Below are 16,016 nucleotides of genomic sequence, written 5' to 3'. Positions count from 1 at the left end.
GAGGGCGGAAGGGCGGGAGGCGCCATCTTTGTGAGGGGTGGGACGGCAGGGGCGGAGCCGCGCCCCTTAAAGCGGCAGTGGCCCATTGGTGTGCGGCATTCTGCGCCCGGCACGGCCGTTCACCGGGCGTGCGTAGTCCTCGAATTAGGGTTATAACCGGCGCCGCTGGAGCTTGGCTGCGTTCGTAACGCGACGTGTTTAATACGCTGGCAGCGCGCCACGAGGGCGGTCACGCCGGGGCTCTCTTGGGGCAGCGGCCGCTTTAAGAGCAGCGTCCGCCCAGCGCGGCGGCGGCGGCGGGGAGGGGGCGCGGCGGGGTGACGTCACCGCATGACTGTGTTTTTATGAATGAAAAGAATCCGCGGGTGAGTAATCGTGGGGAGCGGGGCTGGAGCCGCCGCCCGACGCCCCGACCGGCACCGGCCCCGCGGCACCGCCGCAGCCGCCAGGTGAGCGCCGTCCGGGCGGCCTCCCTGCTCCCCGCTCCGCTTCTCCCCCTGCGGGGCGGCCGGGACAGGGGGGCGCCGGGGTCCGGCACCGGCTGGAGGCCGCTCTGCCTACGCCGGGGGCGGGGACCGGGGCTGGGGCTGGGGCTGGGACGGGATCGGACGGGTTGGGGGGGCGGGGGTGTCCGCACTCGGTGCCGTCCGCGCTTTCCTCCCAAGTCTTAGCCACCGCCCTGGGGGGATCTGCCGCCGCTCCCCCGGCTCCGGCGGCGGCTCCCCGGCCCGGATTGCATCAGCTTCCAGCCGCCCCGGCTCCACCTTCCCCGCCGCCCCCCTCCAGCCCCTCATCCCTCGCGGGGCGTTCCCTGCCCTGCCCTGCCCTGGCCCCACTCGCCCCTCCGAGGGCTCCCCTGACGAGGACGGAGCTCCCCGAGGTGAGGAAAGGCTCCTGGGCTGCAGCCTGGGGTCCCGAACCCCTTCCCACTTTCCGGGCCCTGGGACGGGGAGGAACCGGACACCGACGAGGGACGGGCGCTGCTTCGGTGACTTTCTCTCTGTGCTGCTGAATCACGGGGAGGGCACTTCTCGCCCGCCCACCTGCGTGGCCCCGACCCTTCGTCCCCCGAGCGTGTGGATGCCCGACCCCTTGGGCCGGGAGCCGCGGTGCCCTCGCCCGCCGGGCCACAGGGGTGGAGGGGCGGCACCTCCGCGCGGGTCCCGGTTGGGTGGCCTCGTCACGGTGTCACTCCGTGGGTCTGCTACTTTTACTTTCCCTTCAACCTCTAGCGGATCCCTCCCGGGCTTCCTCCCCGCGGGGAAGCCTTGGCGACCCAGCAGCCGGCTGGGGTGTTTTGGGTCCCCTGGGCAGAGCAGCATCCCCACCATCTCGGGATGGGATGAAGGAGGGATGGGAAGTCCCGCCTTCCTCTATTATTATTATTGCTTGCAGTCATCGTTGCTATTAATATTATTACTACGTACTTTTTTTAAACGAGTGGAATGAGTCACACGGCCCGGGGTGGGGGGGCATGTGGGCAGGGGACCAGCAGGGCCGGTGTCCTCTGTTCCGTGGTGAGGGCCATGGGGCTGGCTGTAACCAGCTTCTCTCCTGGCTGCTCAACAGGGCCAGCGTGAGGGAACGATGGCTGCAGACGGGCTCTCCAGTAAGGCCTTGAAGGTGAGTGCCAGTGGGAACAGGGGGTTGGGAGGCAGGGGGCTGGTTTGGGGTGCCTCAGGCAACCGCCCCTCTCTCCGGCAGGTGAAGCGGGAGCTGGGGGAAAACACGCCGCTGCTGTCGGATGAGGAGCTGATGGGGCTCTCAGTGCGGGAGCTCAACCACCACCTGCGGGGCCTCTCCAAGGAGGAGGTGGCGAGGCTGAAGCAGCGCCGTCGGACGCTGAAGAACCGGGGTTACGCTGCCAGCTGTCGGGTGAAGCGCGTCTGCCAGAAGGAAGAGCTGCAGAAACAGAAGATGGAGCTGGAGTGGGAGGTGGACAAGCTGGCCCGGGAGAACGCTGCCATGCGCCTGGAGCTCGACACTCTCCGTGGCAAGTACGAGGCCCTGCAGGGCTTCGCCCGCACTGTGGCCACTCATGGGCCCACTGCCAAGGTGGCCACCGCCAGTGTCATCACCATCGTTAAGTCCGGCACCAACCAGGCTGCCTACTCCTAGTGCTGGCCTCCGTCCCCCGGCTGGGCACAGACCTCCCCGGGGCGCCTTCCCCCATGAATTGCCTCCCAGCCCTTCCTCAGCCTCCTCCCTGCCGGGACTTGTACCCAAAATCCTCCTTCTCCTCTCCCTTGACCTCCAGCTCCCCCAGGTGGAGAGGGCTGCTGCAGTGTGGGTGCTGGAGTAGAGGACATGACCCCACTGATGGCCCCGACAGCCCCCTCCCCTCCTGGAGGTGCAGACAGGAGAGAGCAAACCCACACAGGAAGCAGTGGGGAAGTATCCCATGGCTCCAAGGTGGCGGGAAAACACCAGGTGCCTCCTTTTAGGGAGAGGGTATGGGAGAGCTGAATGCAGGCCAGGCAGTCCCAGGAGCCAGAGAGGGAAAGGAGGAGAGAGAGGTTTTGCGGTGCAGGGGAAGAAGGCATAGGAGAGGGATATCAGCATTGGGCACACAACTTGGACCATGGCTGGAGCAGGGAGGGAGGTGGCAGCATGGCTGGAGTCTCTGGGGATGGAGATGGCGAGGGAAGGTTGGTAGGTCAAGGCGGGAGAGAAAGTGGCTGCAGGTTGATGTCTGGTACGGGTGAATGGAATGGGAAAGCACTGTGGCAGCTTGTGGTGCAGGGGGACCCCAGAGGTGACAGTGATTCAGGGTCCCTTGGGCAGGAGAGAGCTGGGGGACATGAGTGGGTCAGCCCAGGCTGTTTTCCACAAAGGGGAGAAGCAGTGGTGCTGTTTTATCTTTCCCTATCATGCACATCCTTCACGCCTCTTCCTGCTGACGGGACACTCAGCCTGGCTGGGTGTCTCTGAAATGCAGCAGCACTGGCAGGAAGGAAGCGGAGGCAGCTGGAGCAGAGATAAACACTGTTTTGCTCAGCACAGGCCAGCTTGTACGGCCCCACCAAGCGCTCCCCAGTGCCCCACCGCCTACAAAGCCCATGGAAAGGTGCTTCTGGCCCTTGAGAGACAGCTGCGGAGGCAGAGAGAGGGGTGGAGGTGCAGGAGGTGGGAAGGAGGGACAGAGAGCTCCTGGGAGTTGCCTAGCAGGCAGGTAGGCTCCTCCCTTTGGTTTTCCTCCAGCTTGGACACTGGTGTGGGACAACGGGCTCTTCGGCAGGCTGAAATGCTGGGGAAGAGCCGGGTTTGCAAAATACGGGCAGCACAGGGGAGGTAGAGGTAGACCTGTCTTGGCATCTGCTGCTGTGGATGATTCCCCTGCCCCTCCGTTCTGCCCCTGCCTGGGTATTGCCACGCCAGCCACCCTCGGCTGCAGCCTCCATCCCTCCCCAGAGAGAGGTGCCTGCCACTCATGGACGGGCACTGTGGTGAGCATCCCCCCACCCCAACTCCCCTTGGGTTTATTTATTGCACGAACATAAGTTATTTTCACGTCCTCTTTGCCATTCCGCCTCTCGGCACAGCCAGGATGTTGGTACAGAGCCGTACTTTATATTTTATATATGCAAATCACATTTTATCTTATACTTATATAGAGCAAAAAAAAACTTATTTATTTTCTGACTTACAGTATGTGTCCTACCCGACTTCTCTGTATTTTGTAGACTTTACAAATAAAGCAAGTTCTTTTTTTTCCACAGGGAGAGTGTGTTTAGTCGTTCTTGAACTTGGGACAGAGCTGTGTTTCAGTGAGACCAGATTTTCTAGCTCCCTCTAGCTTTGCTGCAGGACGTGTTCAAGAACCTGCCCAAAAAATGAGATGGGGGACCACTCATGACTCTTTAGAATAAGACAGATTTATAGTCCCTGAAAGAAGGGCTTGGAAAGCAAGCTTAATGCTGAACATCACTCCCCAAATCACTGCAGGAGCAGTTCAGCTGTGCTCAATAAAGATTTTCCTAGGAAAAATAATGCTTTTCACTAGAAAAATTCCCTCTGGGCTGCCCTTAGACTGGATGCAGGAGGAGAGGCAGGTGCAATCAGGGCAGCTCTGCCCAAAATCTTCCCTGCCAAGTGACCTCACTGCCTGACTCAGGAACAGCGAGTAGGAAAGGAGCGAGCTTGTCTCTGTGGATGGCAGAAGGGGAAGGAAATGTTGCAGGCACCTTACCCAGAGTTGAAGCCTGACCTCCTTGTGTGGAAAACCGCCTTTCCTCAGAGCTGAGGTGGAAGTGATGAGCATGTTCCCCTGATGCCCAGGTAGGCCTGGTCCCCAGCAGGTTGCAGCACTCAGGATGTTTTGGGGTTTTAACATTCCCCTTCCCTCTGTCACTTTCTGCCCCGGCCCCAAGGCTGCTCATGGAAGAAAAGCCCAGAGTCACTGTTTGTATGGGCCCATGTCAGAGAGCAGCCCTCTCTCTCCCACAGGTGTTTCTCACTGACCACCTAAGGTAGGATTCATTTCTACAGGTTTTTGACACATGCCTTGAACCATGAGTAGTGTCTCAGCCCAGAGTGCTGTAGTAATGCTGCTCCATCAGCTCCTACAGACACCTGGACCTTTCCTTCTGAGGACAAAACATCCCAACCCACCAAGCATCAGTCCCTGCATTGAGCAAAAGCTTAAAATCAGCTCAGAGAAGTCACCCAGACAACACCACACAGAGGCAGTTTAAGTACAATCTATATTATCTCTATATTTTTTATTTGTCATCATATTTGCTCATTTCTGCGGAGTATAACGTCACAAAGACCAAAATAGAGAGAGCGGCTTGTCGCTGAGCTCACATCAGTTAAACACAATAGGTACAAAACTAGGTGACTCTGTCTTATTTATCATACTTTTTTTTTTCAGTCATTTATATACAAAGAACTACTCTATATGGAAAAATAATAAACAAATCCCATGGGTATGTTACATGGTAAACAAAAAGGAAGGAAGGAAGAAGAGCGGAAGCAGGTGAGGGAGAGCAGCTCCAAGGGCCTACTCCTGGAACTGACACTTTTCTTGGGGCCCTGGGCTACCATGAGCAGACCTGCAAGACCACAGATACCTTGGCCTTCTTGGTTTCAAGCTCTGAATCTTACATTTGCTCCTCCAAGCCAGAGCGGCTTCAGAGCCAATCCTTGCTCTGGCACTTGCCTGTCGGGAGGGAGAGCAGCAAGCTCTGTGCTGGATGATTTTGTGTGGTGTTAAAAAATATAGATGTATATAAAATTATAAAGCAGGGCAGCTGGCTGTTGTTTGGGCACTAGTTCTTCATCAGGCTTCTCTGAAGGCAGCTGGTGCGAAAGGATTATATTGAAACCACTACATAAAGGATGCTTTGAGAATATCCAGATCCTCTGCACAGCATATATATGCAGGAGACATTTCAAAGTAAGTTCTAAGAAACGCTTCTCCAAGCCTGGACCACCTTCATGCTCAATGAGGCAATAACTGAGATTTTGGATTTCGGCCACCCAAACGCAACAAAGATTGGGAACAGTCACCAAGTGGGCGACTGGGACATCATCAAGACCTGCAAATGCAAAGAAAGGGGAGGGTAGGATCATGTCCTACACCCTACTTTCCTAAGAGAGAGGGCAACTTTAACATAAGTACCTCACGTTTAAAGGACTATTAATCAAAGCCATAGACGACAGAAGGAAAGCCCATTCAATCTTCAGCCCTGCTTTCCAGGCAGCTTATGCATGAGGAAGTTTTACACCAAGCCCACACAAAGCCTGGCAGAGCGTATTTGCATGTCCATTTAAGCAGACACAGACTTAGGAAAAGCAGTAACTAACAGCATGGCATCGCAGGATGTGTGCAAATGGGGAAATCCAACAGCACAGAAGCTGCTGGATCCACTGATCCTGCCTCCAGCTCCCTCAACAGTCAGCACTGTTGCTCCCACCTGATTCACCATCCCCCCAGACACAAGTACAGAAGGAGACATTGTCCTTAAGCCCTTCCTTTATCTTATTCTCACAGCAGGGAGCAAAACTGCCTCTCCTTAAGCCCTTTTGCCCAGCTTGGGCAGGGGTGCTGAGGAAATGAGAAGCTCTTCACTCACTGTCACTCCTGAGACACTGAACAAACAAGCAGATGGATTAGGAAACAAGCGGAGAGGTAACCTGAAGGCAGTAAACCAGCCTCCAGTGCTCCTAGCAGAGTAACGAGGGGCAGTGTGGAACCACACAGGTCTGCTGATGGCAGGGAAGGCAAGTGGGAGAGGAACGGAGAAACTACAGCCGAGAAGAACACAGCAGCTCACTCCAATCTCTCAGTTTTGCTTCCTGCTTGCAGGTAGGAGCATCTGATCTGTAGCACTTGAGCATGCTGCCCACTCTTCCCCTAGATAATTTTAAGTAAGCAAGAGGCATTTTCTGGTCCCTGGATAGATCTGCAGAGGGATCACTTCTGTTGTGGCTCTACTAAGTACCCATGGGCCCATCCGAAACCCAACAGTAGCAAGGGAAAGCTTCTCCCACTTTCATGGATGCCGGTTCCACCCTTGATAGCACTGAGTTGCAGCAGGGTCTGTGAAGTGTGCAGCAGCAGCAGCAACTGCTGCCTGGGAGAATAAAAGGGACAATTTCGACCAGCCAGGTCATGTCAGGTTTCAAGTCTGCTCCAGTTTGGCCCAGAACAGCTATGGAGATAAAAACAAAGGAGTGTGCAACATTCCTTTCTGAATATTCCAGCCTAAGAGCAAAATTTGTGCAGCTCACAGGGAAAGTCAGTGATAAAAAGCATGGGGAGAGATACCTGTGAGAGACGAGGACCTGCTCTGGCAGCTACCTGATGCAACCCACACCTTTAAGAGGGGCAGCTGTGATGCTGGGGGACAGGAAACAAAAACAAAAAACTGGTTTTGTGTTTACATATCTTCCCTTCCCAAAGAGGAGTGAAGGGGCCAGAGCTCTACAAACTTCCACCGCCTATCACGGGCAGTCCTCCATCTTCTTAGCAGGAGACATGCTCCAGGGAGGCTTCTAGCCACAGGAACACAAGGGAGAGGGGAAGCTTGGACACTTAGTGATTAGAAAACTCCATCCTTGTGAGAAAGCAATTCCATCCCCACTGAGCCTCAACAAGCATCAGCTTTGATGGTGATCAGGGGATGTAGGGAGCCAAAGAAAAGGAAAAAAGTCCTGTCCTTTTCCCCCTCGCTCACTCAAGTGACTCTGACTCCAGGGCTCAAAACAAGGTGCTCGGGAGGGTGGGGGCATTCCTTACTTAGCATTAAAGGCAATGGCTATATAGACCAGTCTCTGGTCTGATCCTCAGGAATGCTTATCGCTGCATCCCAATCCCATTTCCCAAGGATCACAGAGATGTTAGTACCAGAGAGTTGGGGAGAAAACTATGCCTACATCAACCATTCAGGAAAAAAAATACAAAGGAGTCAGGTTGTCCTGTTGGAAAAGAAAACAAAAACATTTTTGGCCACAACTCCAGGCTCTGGCCAGTGACACTCCACACCAAGCAGGGCAGGTGTGGGAAGCCAGAGCTCCAAACCCTGGAGCTTTGCTTCAATTAATTTGATTGCTGCTGTAAGGAATGGGCTCGAGAATAGAGTCCTGGCCATTCCACCACCTCCACGCTGCTCATCATGTCCGTACCCACAAAAGCTAATGGGAAGTGCCCACACTTCTGCAATCTGTACTCTCTAGGAAGTGATATGACTTGTGTGTTTCTGCTTTAATAAATTATAAAAAAAAAAAAAAGGGAGGAAATTGACAGCCTGTGCTGGCAGTTTCCCCTCCTAGAATTCATCGTCAGAGCTCAGCAAGAGGGTCTTCTCGTTATCACGGGCACCGGAGCAGCTGTGGGAGTGCGAGATAACGTGACTGCCATTGCGCCAGGGCGGACCGTGCTCCAGCGTTGACTGCTGGGTGTACTGCTGGTAGGCTGGGGAGAAGTTGTGGATCGCATCTTGGACAATGTCATGAGGGTTCATGGTCTCCTTGAGGCTGCTGGAGATGCTCTTCATGGGAGCACAGCGGCCTGTTTGGGTAAGACAGGGAGGGACAAGTGAGGAACACTGCTGCCTTCCCCCATGCCCCTGAACGTGAAGGTAAGGAGAACAGGGAACATGCAATCCTAGGTCCTGCAGACGGTATGTTACAGACTTCCTTAAGCAGCTGCTGAGGAAATGCCACACAAATGGCTTTACCAGTGGTGCTCCTAAATTCAGATGCTGTTAGCCAACTGAATCCACCTCAGCACTAAATGGGATACACACCATGAGAATGGGACATACCCACAGTGACAACCTCCACTACATGCTACCAGTGCTGGCTTGAATGTGCAATGAAGACAGTCAGGTAGGGAGGTACTCCTGTAAAGGGTTTCAGAAGACAAAAACTAAGGAAATTCTAAAAATTCTAGGAGAAATGTCATTTGCCATTCCCACTCAGTGAAAATTACACTGCTGGATGGTATCAAAATGTCCACAGGAAAGAGACCATACAAGTGGGAAAGCAGCACAAAGGAGGGAAAGGAGGGGAACAGGCAGTATTAGAGGCAGAACCACCCCTTGTGTAGAGGGTGTCACAGTGATACCACGAAGGAAGCAATAGCTGGAGATTGTCCCACTCAAGTGCTGAGCACAGAGGAAGGCAGCATCCCCTTCTAGGAAATGCCATTTCTCATGGTTTTTAGGTTCCATTTCCAGTGTGAGTTTCTGGCTCTGCTCAAATCTGGGGATGAGCTCCCCAGAGAAGCAAAGTATGATGATCATCTTGGGCAATTACAAAAGTGAGAGGAGGCTGGGGTGAGAGCACAAACCAGCTCCTTTGAGCCTGCACAGCTGACAGGAACACTCTGCAGCTGTGTGTTACTCCACTGCCCACACAGCCATTTTACTACTTATAATCCAGACGACCCTAAAGCAGCTGTGTGAGGCAGCAGATCTACAGATCTACAAGGAAGGGGGAACAAGGGACAGGACAGGCTGTAGGCAAGCTGGGAATCAGGAGAGAACAGCATCTCAGCTAAAAGCCAACTGAGACAAACACACAAAGCATGCTGTACCTACCGTATGGCCCATATGATGGAACAGCTGCATCAGGGACCAGTGGCCAAGAAGGGAGAGATAAAAGGAAGAGGAGAGAGAGACAGAGAGAGAAAGAGGAAATAACGAGAACTGAACAAGGCCCACCACCGAAACATTCCCCACTTGTACTTGCCAGCAGTTTACCCTTTCATCACCCACAGATCTCATCTCTCCCCACTGCAACAACTCTCCTTCCAAAACCTCTGGGGCTGGCTGGGATGGAGAGGTCATCTACAGGCTGCTATCTTCCCACACCTCATCACAGATCTCCCCTAGCAGGAAAGAACCCCTTTATTTGGAAAACACTGAATGTACATGCATAGGCTGGGCACAAAAACCCCCTTTTCCCAGAGATAACATCCACCTTCCTCTTCTGTAGAATAAGACTTCTAGCAGCCCAACCCTCACAAAGTCATTACAGAGAGATCCTCCTCCTCCATGACAAACATATTGCCAAAGCAGAGTCTCATCTTCCCAAGCCAGATTCAAAACAGAGCCTGTTTTAGGCCCCGTCCCTCTTGCCTTCAGTCTGTTGCACAACCTGGAGCAATGGAGTTCCCCTTTGGTGAGACAGGAAGAAGGACAAACCCACTCCACCAAAACGATGCAACTTCTTGCAGCCCTCAGGTCTGCAACAAGCTGTTGTGGGTGGTATACTGGGGAACTGAAAAGGGAACAGTGCGATTCAGGCAAGGTTTCTGCCCTGCAGAGCTGTTGCACAATGAATCTGCTCAGACACCGCAGAGGAGGAGATGTGACATTTTCCAAGCATTCAGGCTGGGAGTCATATCAGTGTGTTGGCTGCCTGAGGGACCAGTCTCCACCCAGTCTCACTACCAAAGAGACAAGCCATATGCACTGGCATACTTCCTACCTTGGGCATCAATTCTCTTGTCCACATACACCTTGTATGTGAAGGCATGGCGCAGGGCAATGGCTGCAAAGAACATCTCCACACAAATGATGAAGTCTTGATACCCAGCAGCTACTGTGCCTTCACCCACAGACACATTAGCAGAGTGGATTTTGGGGATGGCACCACACTTTTCCAAGATGGCCAACAGCATCCCTAAACAAAGCAACAAGCTCGTGTAAATGTACAGAAAACATGATTGCATGGTAACTGTCAAGAATAGCTGTTTGTGCTGTATGTCCTAGATGCAACCCCACAACACAGGAGCTACAAATAGAGCAGGCTACGTACACCCACCTACAGCCACTTGTACAACAGAGAAAAGAGGAATAAAATGAGATAAATATGCTTAAGCAAAGCATGTTCAAACACTGACCCTCTTCTGTTCTCAACTGCTGCATAAACTGTGAAACTAAGTGCTGCAGCACTTATTCAAGTCCAAAACAGTAAGAGCAGTCAGGTATTTCTGCAAGCACTCCTGTGATCTGTGTTGTCCTAAAATGGGTTCTTTCACATGGTGTGCAATCCACACACACAGTCAATGTATTTGATTTATTTACAGTTCTGTGCAGAAAGGGGTACTGGGTGGTAAAGCCACAAAACCAGCACAATGACTACCAAAACTCACCGTTTATACATTTTAGCAAACAAAGCCATTAATGTTCCTTGGCTACAAGTTTCCTAGTTCTCTTATTAATTAGTATTTTATCTTCTATTTGTTATCAATTGTCTCACTTCTCATACCAATTAGGCTTCATGCTCAGTCTTTCTTTTCTTTCAAGTCAGTGGGTTTTTTGGGTCGGTGGTCATGATCTCCCCCTGCCAGAATTACCTTTTACCCAGTCAGAGCTGATTCAACACAGTTGCTGAGTTGTCTTAGTTTCTTCCTTATCTTGGGGATTCTGCCTAATGACCTGTGTGCCCGTTAATTCTACATTCTTTGTGTCCCCTGTCAGTGGTACATCCTTCTTCCCAAGCTTTGTTAACCTCCCCCTAGGTCTGAGACCTGAAACACGTCGAGCCTGAAACCTTTAACAAGGTAATTCTACAGACAAGTGATTCGTCTTTCTAACACCTGGACATCAGTTAGAGCTTGTTAGCTGCTCTCTGTTTCATGGATTAAATCTCTTTTCTTTTTGATTAGACTTGAAAGTATACAAAGATCAAACATCAAAGAACATCCCTAAGAAAATTTTTACATATTCCACATTGTGCAACATCAGCACTTTGACTAGCTAGAGCAAAAATTCAAGTAACAGAATTTTTCATTTAAGCATATGGTATTTTGACAAACCACTGCAAGAAAAAAGTTTTTCCCTGTACAAAACCATGGTGGCCAAAGAATTCCAAAGAAGACAAAGTATGTGACCAAATGGCTCAAGATGATAAAACAGATGCTTATTAGTTTGTCCATAGACAGGGAGGATGGGCCATACTCCAACAGCCTAAATTCCACCCAGGTTCCTACTCAATTAGTCTTTGAAGTGCAACTCAGTAAACCTAAGTAGGGCACTGAACAGGGAAATGCTTAGAGCCAATTAGTAAGAGGCACTAAGCTTAGGTGGAATTTCAACTTTCTGAATGTGCCTCTGCGTCATGCGCATGGATTCTGAATGTCTTGCTCAGCGGTGGGTCTGTGGCAGCACACACCGCATTCAGCCAGCTTGCTGCTTCACATAAATCACAGACATACCATTAAAATTTTATTTATAGAGCACTAAAAAAAGTACTAAAAATTTTTAGATGTGCCGCTTTAATCAATAAAATGGCAGCATGAGATAAAATGCTGGCAGATTGTGCTTTATGACTGTTCCAGGAATGCAAAGGATTCTTCACCCTATCAGCTGATTTTGCCAGGTAGATATGCGTGTGCACACACACACACAGTGATAGTGAGGATTCAGGAGCATAGAAACAAAATGAAAATGAGCAAAACAGGTTTCCCAGAGAAAAGCAGTGAATGACTATAAAACAAATAGAATACAGAAATACATTCTGTCTATTCATCAACATCTGCTCTATTAACTCTAGTGTCTGAGGCCCTGCAGAGAGCTCTTTGTGCCTACCAAGGGAAGGGAAAAGCAGCTCACCTTGCCAGAAGGACAGGAAGATGACAGACTTCACCATGAAGAACTTGAGGACTGGGCTATAGGGACTGAGTAGCTCACGTGTGGCGAAGTAGAAAAGGAAGAGGGCATACAGTGCCAGGCTGACAGAGATGTTGTAGATGATCGTCACATAGAGGTAGCCACTGGTCACACTGAAAAGAGAAGGTATATGAATGCCTGAAACTTCAGCATGATCTTTTCCCCTTGCCACTGTCACTGCCTCCTTGTCCCATTCCCTCCCCCAAAACTAGGTAGAAAAAACCTGAAACTAAGAGGGCCCTCTTTTCTCATGTGCATCAGCCCATGTTGTCCCATCTTTTCCCATGGCCCAGCACACACACAGACAATATGCAAAGCCAGGCAGAGAATGGGCAGCCAAGTCTTGCACGCCAGACAAATAAACTTACTCAAAGTCACCATCCTGGTACTTGCCGAAGGCCTGAAGGATGACTGTGCTGATTGCCATGAGGGGCTTCACCACACAGAACTGCAGGGTAGCCTACAGGAATGAGAGAGGAAGAATGATAAGGCAGGAGGTGCAAGGGGCCAAGTCCCCAAACCAGCATCACGACGTAGTGTCCACTAGGACAACTCAGCAAGGCAACACAGTCCAGCCCCAACAAGGAGTCTGATCCTGCCACTTCCTAATCAATTGTGCTTGATGACTGCAACACCCAAAAGGAGATACAGGAGATTCAGAAGCAGTATGTGTGCTATCTACTTGTCCAGAATGGGAAAAAAACCATCTCTGTAGGGTTGCTTCTAGAAGCTGCTCAGGTCCTCTCTTCCAGAGCTGCTTTTCACAGGCTGTGCTGCAGCACATTTATGCATGGCAACTGTATGAAAAACAAAAAATCCCACACTGTGCTATGGTATGGACACAGCAAGTTTAACAGAGGCATACTGGGGAAGGAAAGCAAACTCCAATCCATAGTTGTCATAGTTAGGCGAGAAGGTCCCCTGGATTGGAGGGGAACTTAGTTCTCCGAGGAGGAACTTTTGACAGCTGCCACGATATTAAGGTGTTTTGTATACACAGAGATGTGTGTTGACAGACAGAAGTTAAGACCTGTTCTGCTGTCACCCATGTGACTTTTACTGAATCTCCCCAAAGATTCTGTGGCACTTGGGATCAACTCTATCCATTCTGCCAGTATAAACCACTGCTCCTATTGGAACAAATGTTCTCTGAAAGCCACCCCATTCTTCAACTTTCTGGAGATGCTGAACTTCAAAGTCCTAAGAGAGTGAAGGTTTCTGACCCTAAAAATGTTTCCCTGAAGACACGATCCATGTCTCCCTGAAGGAGGCTGGAAGAGCCTTGGCAGGTGCTGACCTGTGCACATGTGGGGAGGGCTATGTAAAGAAAGAAGGCAAAACCAAACAGTAATAATTGCTTTGGATACGATGCAATTTGTTAGTGGTCATAAGACTTCAAGGAGATTAAAAACCCCAGCACATGCCAGTTAGTGAGTCACTGTAAATATGTGAACTGGAAAAGGTCAAGCTAATTGGTAAACAACTCCATCCTCTGAGCTTCCCCTTCTTCCGATCTGGGATGTTTTAACCATTTCCCTGCAATCCAAACCACCACGTACTATTTTTAGTTGCTTCCCTAGAAGATGCTACAGCATATGGGAAGCACATGGATGGTGTGTGACCCATGTGTGAGGGTCATCAGACACAGGCCCAGTAAAGAATCTTAATTAAGACATCCTAAAGGAAACAAGCTGTTTGGATTTTACGCTGCAGCCACCACACTGCTGGAGGGCCACAGGCAACACAGGCAGACTCGCTGACCCAAACCAGGCACCTGCTTGAGAAAAGCTTTTAGTGGAGGTGAAGATGGAAAGAAGGAATGGTTATAGTACAGATTCCTTCAGGATGAAAGGGGCTGGAAAGAGCAGAAAATGGGCGGGTGGGGTGGGAGGCAACAGAAGTGCTGGAGATGCTGAGAACAAGGCTAAAAAGGGCAAGGTGTTCCTTCCAGCACATTCTTCCCCCTGATCATCATGATGATGGATACTGCCTAGATCAGTACTGACATGTGCTCTGTTGCTCTTTTGCACCAGCTTTCCCACGAATTTGCCTTGAGGGGTCTTCCTTGGCAATCCTGAAAGTCTAGAAGTACCAGAAAGTGAGTCTTGGCATCAACAATTTCTCACCAAGCCAAAAAGGACAGGAGTATTTAAACATCCATTTGCAAGACATCTCCCTCACAGCCTCCACAGCAGTCTTAGCAGTTAGCAAAGGGCAGGCCTGACTAGAAGAAATGCTGCTAGATAGCAGCAAGGGAAAAGCAAATTATCCACCTTAGCCAGAGTTACCAAATCAGCTAGGATTTGTGGAGGTCAGCAGAAAAAACACACCTCCCCCTCCCCAAAGAATGCTTCTAGTCTTCACTGGGATGAACAAACTTTCCAAACACGGCCATCGCCAAACCCATGTGGCGATAATTGCCAGAGGCTGTGGGACATGAGAAACAAGAGGTCTAAGGGAAATTATTTCTCCAGCACTCATTCACCTTTCATGGGTGTTACATTTGCTTATGACATCTTTGAAAGGTAAAAGTTAACATTAGAAGCACAAAGAATAGGTAATGCAGTGAATCAACCATAGGGTGTCCAAATGAAACCCAAGAGAAACAGGTGAAGCAGCATAATGGGCGCAGAGTAGAAAATAAAGTATCAGGGGAAAAATCCAGGAAAGCCGTAAGGACAAAATATGGGGCAGGGACAAACAGAACAGAAAAGCAAAAGATGTCATCCTTTGGAAATGGTCACTTGTGCTGCACTGGATATTACTGAGACGGCATTTTACCTTTGATATTTCTGCATATTGCTAAAACACAGAAGACAGGTCATGACGTACAGGAAAAGCCAGGGCAAAGATCTAGACCCAGTGACTGGAATTACAATGACCTAAGCCTCTTCAAAGAACCAGACCTGCTTCACGCTGTCTCCAAAGAAACTCTGTGCGTTCATTTCAGCAAGTGAGCAAAGACTTGACGTTCACCTGCTGTTCGGTGACAGCCAGAGGTGACTGACCTGGGATGAGCAGACAAGGGCTGTATCGAGGTTTAGATCTCCCTCGCTCCCGCCCTCCCACTCGACGTACCCAGTTCAGCAGAGACAGACACACATGATGAGCAATAGTCAGTTCCTCCTACAAAGCAATGTGTCATGCTTAACCTCCACCTCCTCCTCAACTCCAAACCACAACAGCAGCTCTGGGAATTCAGGAGGCTGTTACGCAACTGAGGTGTCTGCGACACAACACAGACATCAGTTTCTTACAGTTGGGATCTCTGCAATCCAGAAAGGGAAATGTTTCTTCTCAGGGTTAACATCAGTTCCAGGAGATAACTTGCATCTTTTACTAAGGCTGTCCTGATGCAGGGTTGAGTAGAAAACATTAAAATCATTCAAAACAAAAAAGCCCTGAAACTCCTCTTCTCAGCAGTCTGCAGGCCTCTCAAAATGCTACTATAATCCCCCTCAAAGGAGTGCTCATCTCAGAAGTTCAGTAGCAAAAGGTACCATTGCCACCCACACACACTTCATTCATTTCTGCAGGATGGCACAGTCCCTCCAGCCCATACCTGTTTGCAGAACCTCAGGAATCCAATCGAATAGGTCTTTCCCCACAGGCAGCAAGTTCCATACACACAGCTGGACCTGAAAGAGCCAACATAAGATGACAGGGTTCACAAGCAAGATCTGGGCTGGAGTGCAAGATTCCTACCCTCTTTATCTATCTCTCTGTAGCAAAGTTGCAGGACTGGTGCTTCCTCCAACCATAATTAAAGTTACAGCCATACTCTCTTTCAGAGAAATGTCTAAAACAACATCCTGACTATACTGACTATACACTCCAATTATATTTTTCCTTTAACCGAGTAGCATGGGGAGAAACACAGATCCCAAAGGA

At 50.5% G+C, this 16,016-nt stretch overlaps 2 protein-coding genes across 5 annotated transcripts in view; one reads left to right on the top strand and one right to left on the bottom strand.

Annotated features, from left to right (window-relative positions):
- The first annotated feature begins 115 nt into the window (after window positions 1-115).
- Window positions 116-3,718, top strand: MAFF (MAF bZIP transcription factor F). Of its 3 annotated transcripts, none has more exons than XM_027715303.2 (3): window positions 116-365; window positions 1,570-1,623; window positions 1,705-3,718. In XM_027715303.2, the coding sequence occupies exons 1-3, from the start codon at window positions 345-347 to the stop codon at window positions 2,116-2,118; spliced, it is 489 nt and encodes a 162-aa protein (XP_027571104.1). In that variant the 5' UTR covers window positions 116-344; the 3' UTR covers window positions 2,119-3,718. The 3 variants fall into 3 exon arrangements, with proteins under 3 accessions (XP_027571104.1, XP_027571105.1, XP_027571106.1); XM_027715304.2 differs by lacking the exon at window positions 116-365 and adding an exon at window positions 389-449; XM_027715305.2 differs by lacking the exon at window positions 116-365 and adding an exon at window positions 689-988.
- A 971-nt stretch (window positions 3,719-4,689) lies between these two features.
- Window positions 4,690-16,016, bottom strand: part of TMEM184B (transmembrane protein 184B) — a 30,448-nt gene continuing 19,121 nt past the window's right edge. The window contains exons 5-10 of one of the 2 annotated variants that reach the window (XM_027715128.2): window positions 15,688-15,763; window positions 12,494-12,585; window positions 12,069-12,238; window positions 9,940-10,134; window positions 9,048-9,071; window positions 4,690-8,014 (exon numbers count right to left, since the gene is read on the bottom strand). In XM_027715128.2, the coding sequence (XP_027570929.1) occupies window positions 7,773-8,014; window positions 9,048-9,071; window positions 9,940-10,134; window positions 12,069-12,238; window positions 12,494-12,585; window positions 15,688-15,763 (799 nt within the window). In that variant the 3' untranslated portion in view covers window positions 4,690-7,772. The remainder of the gene's footprint in view (window positions 8,015-9,047; window positions 9,072-9,939; window positions 10,135-12,068; window positions 12,239-12,493; window positions 12,586-15,687; window positions 15,764-16,016) is intronic. The other variant, XM_027715129.2, reaches the window with a different exon arrangement.

Source organism: Pipra filicauda, unplaced genomic scaffold (genome assembly GCF_003945595.2).
Source record: "Pipra filicauda isolate LSUMZ 115617 unplaced genomic scaffold, ASM394559v2 scaffold384_size681814_pilon, whole genome shotgun sequence".
NCBI classification, from domain to species: domain Eukaryota; kingdom Metazoa; phylum Chordata; class Aves; order Passeriformes; family Pipridae; genus Pipra; species Pipra filicauda.
Note: the sequence above shows the minus strand (reverse complement) of the source record. Positions and strands in the feature narration are given on the sequence as shown.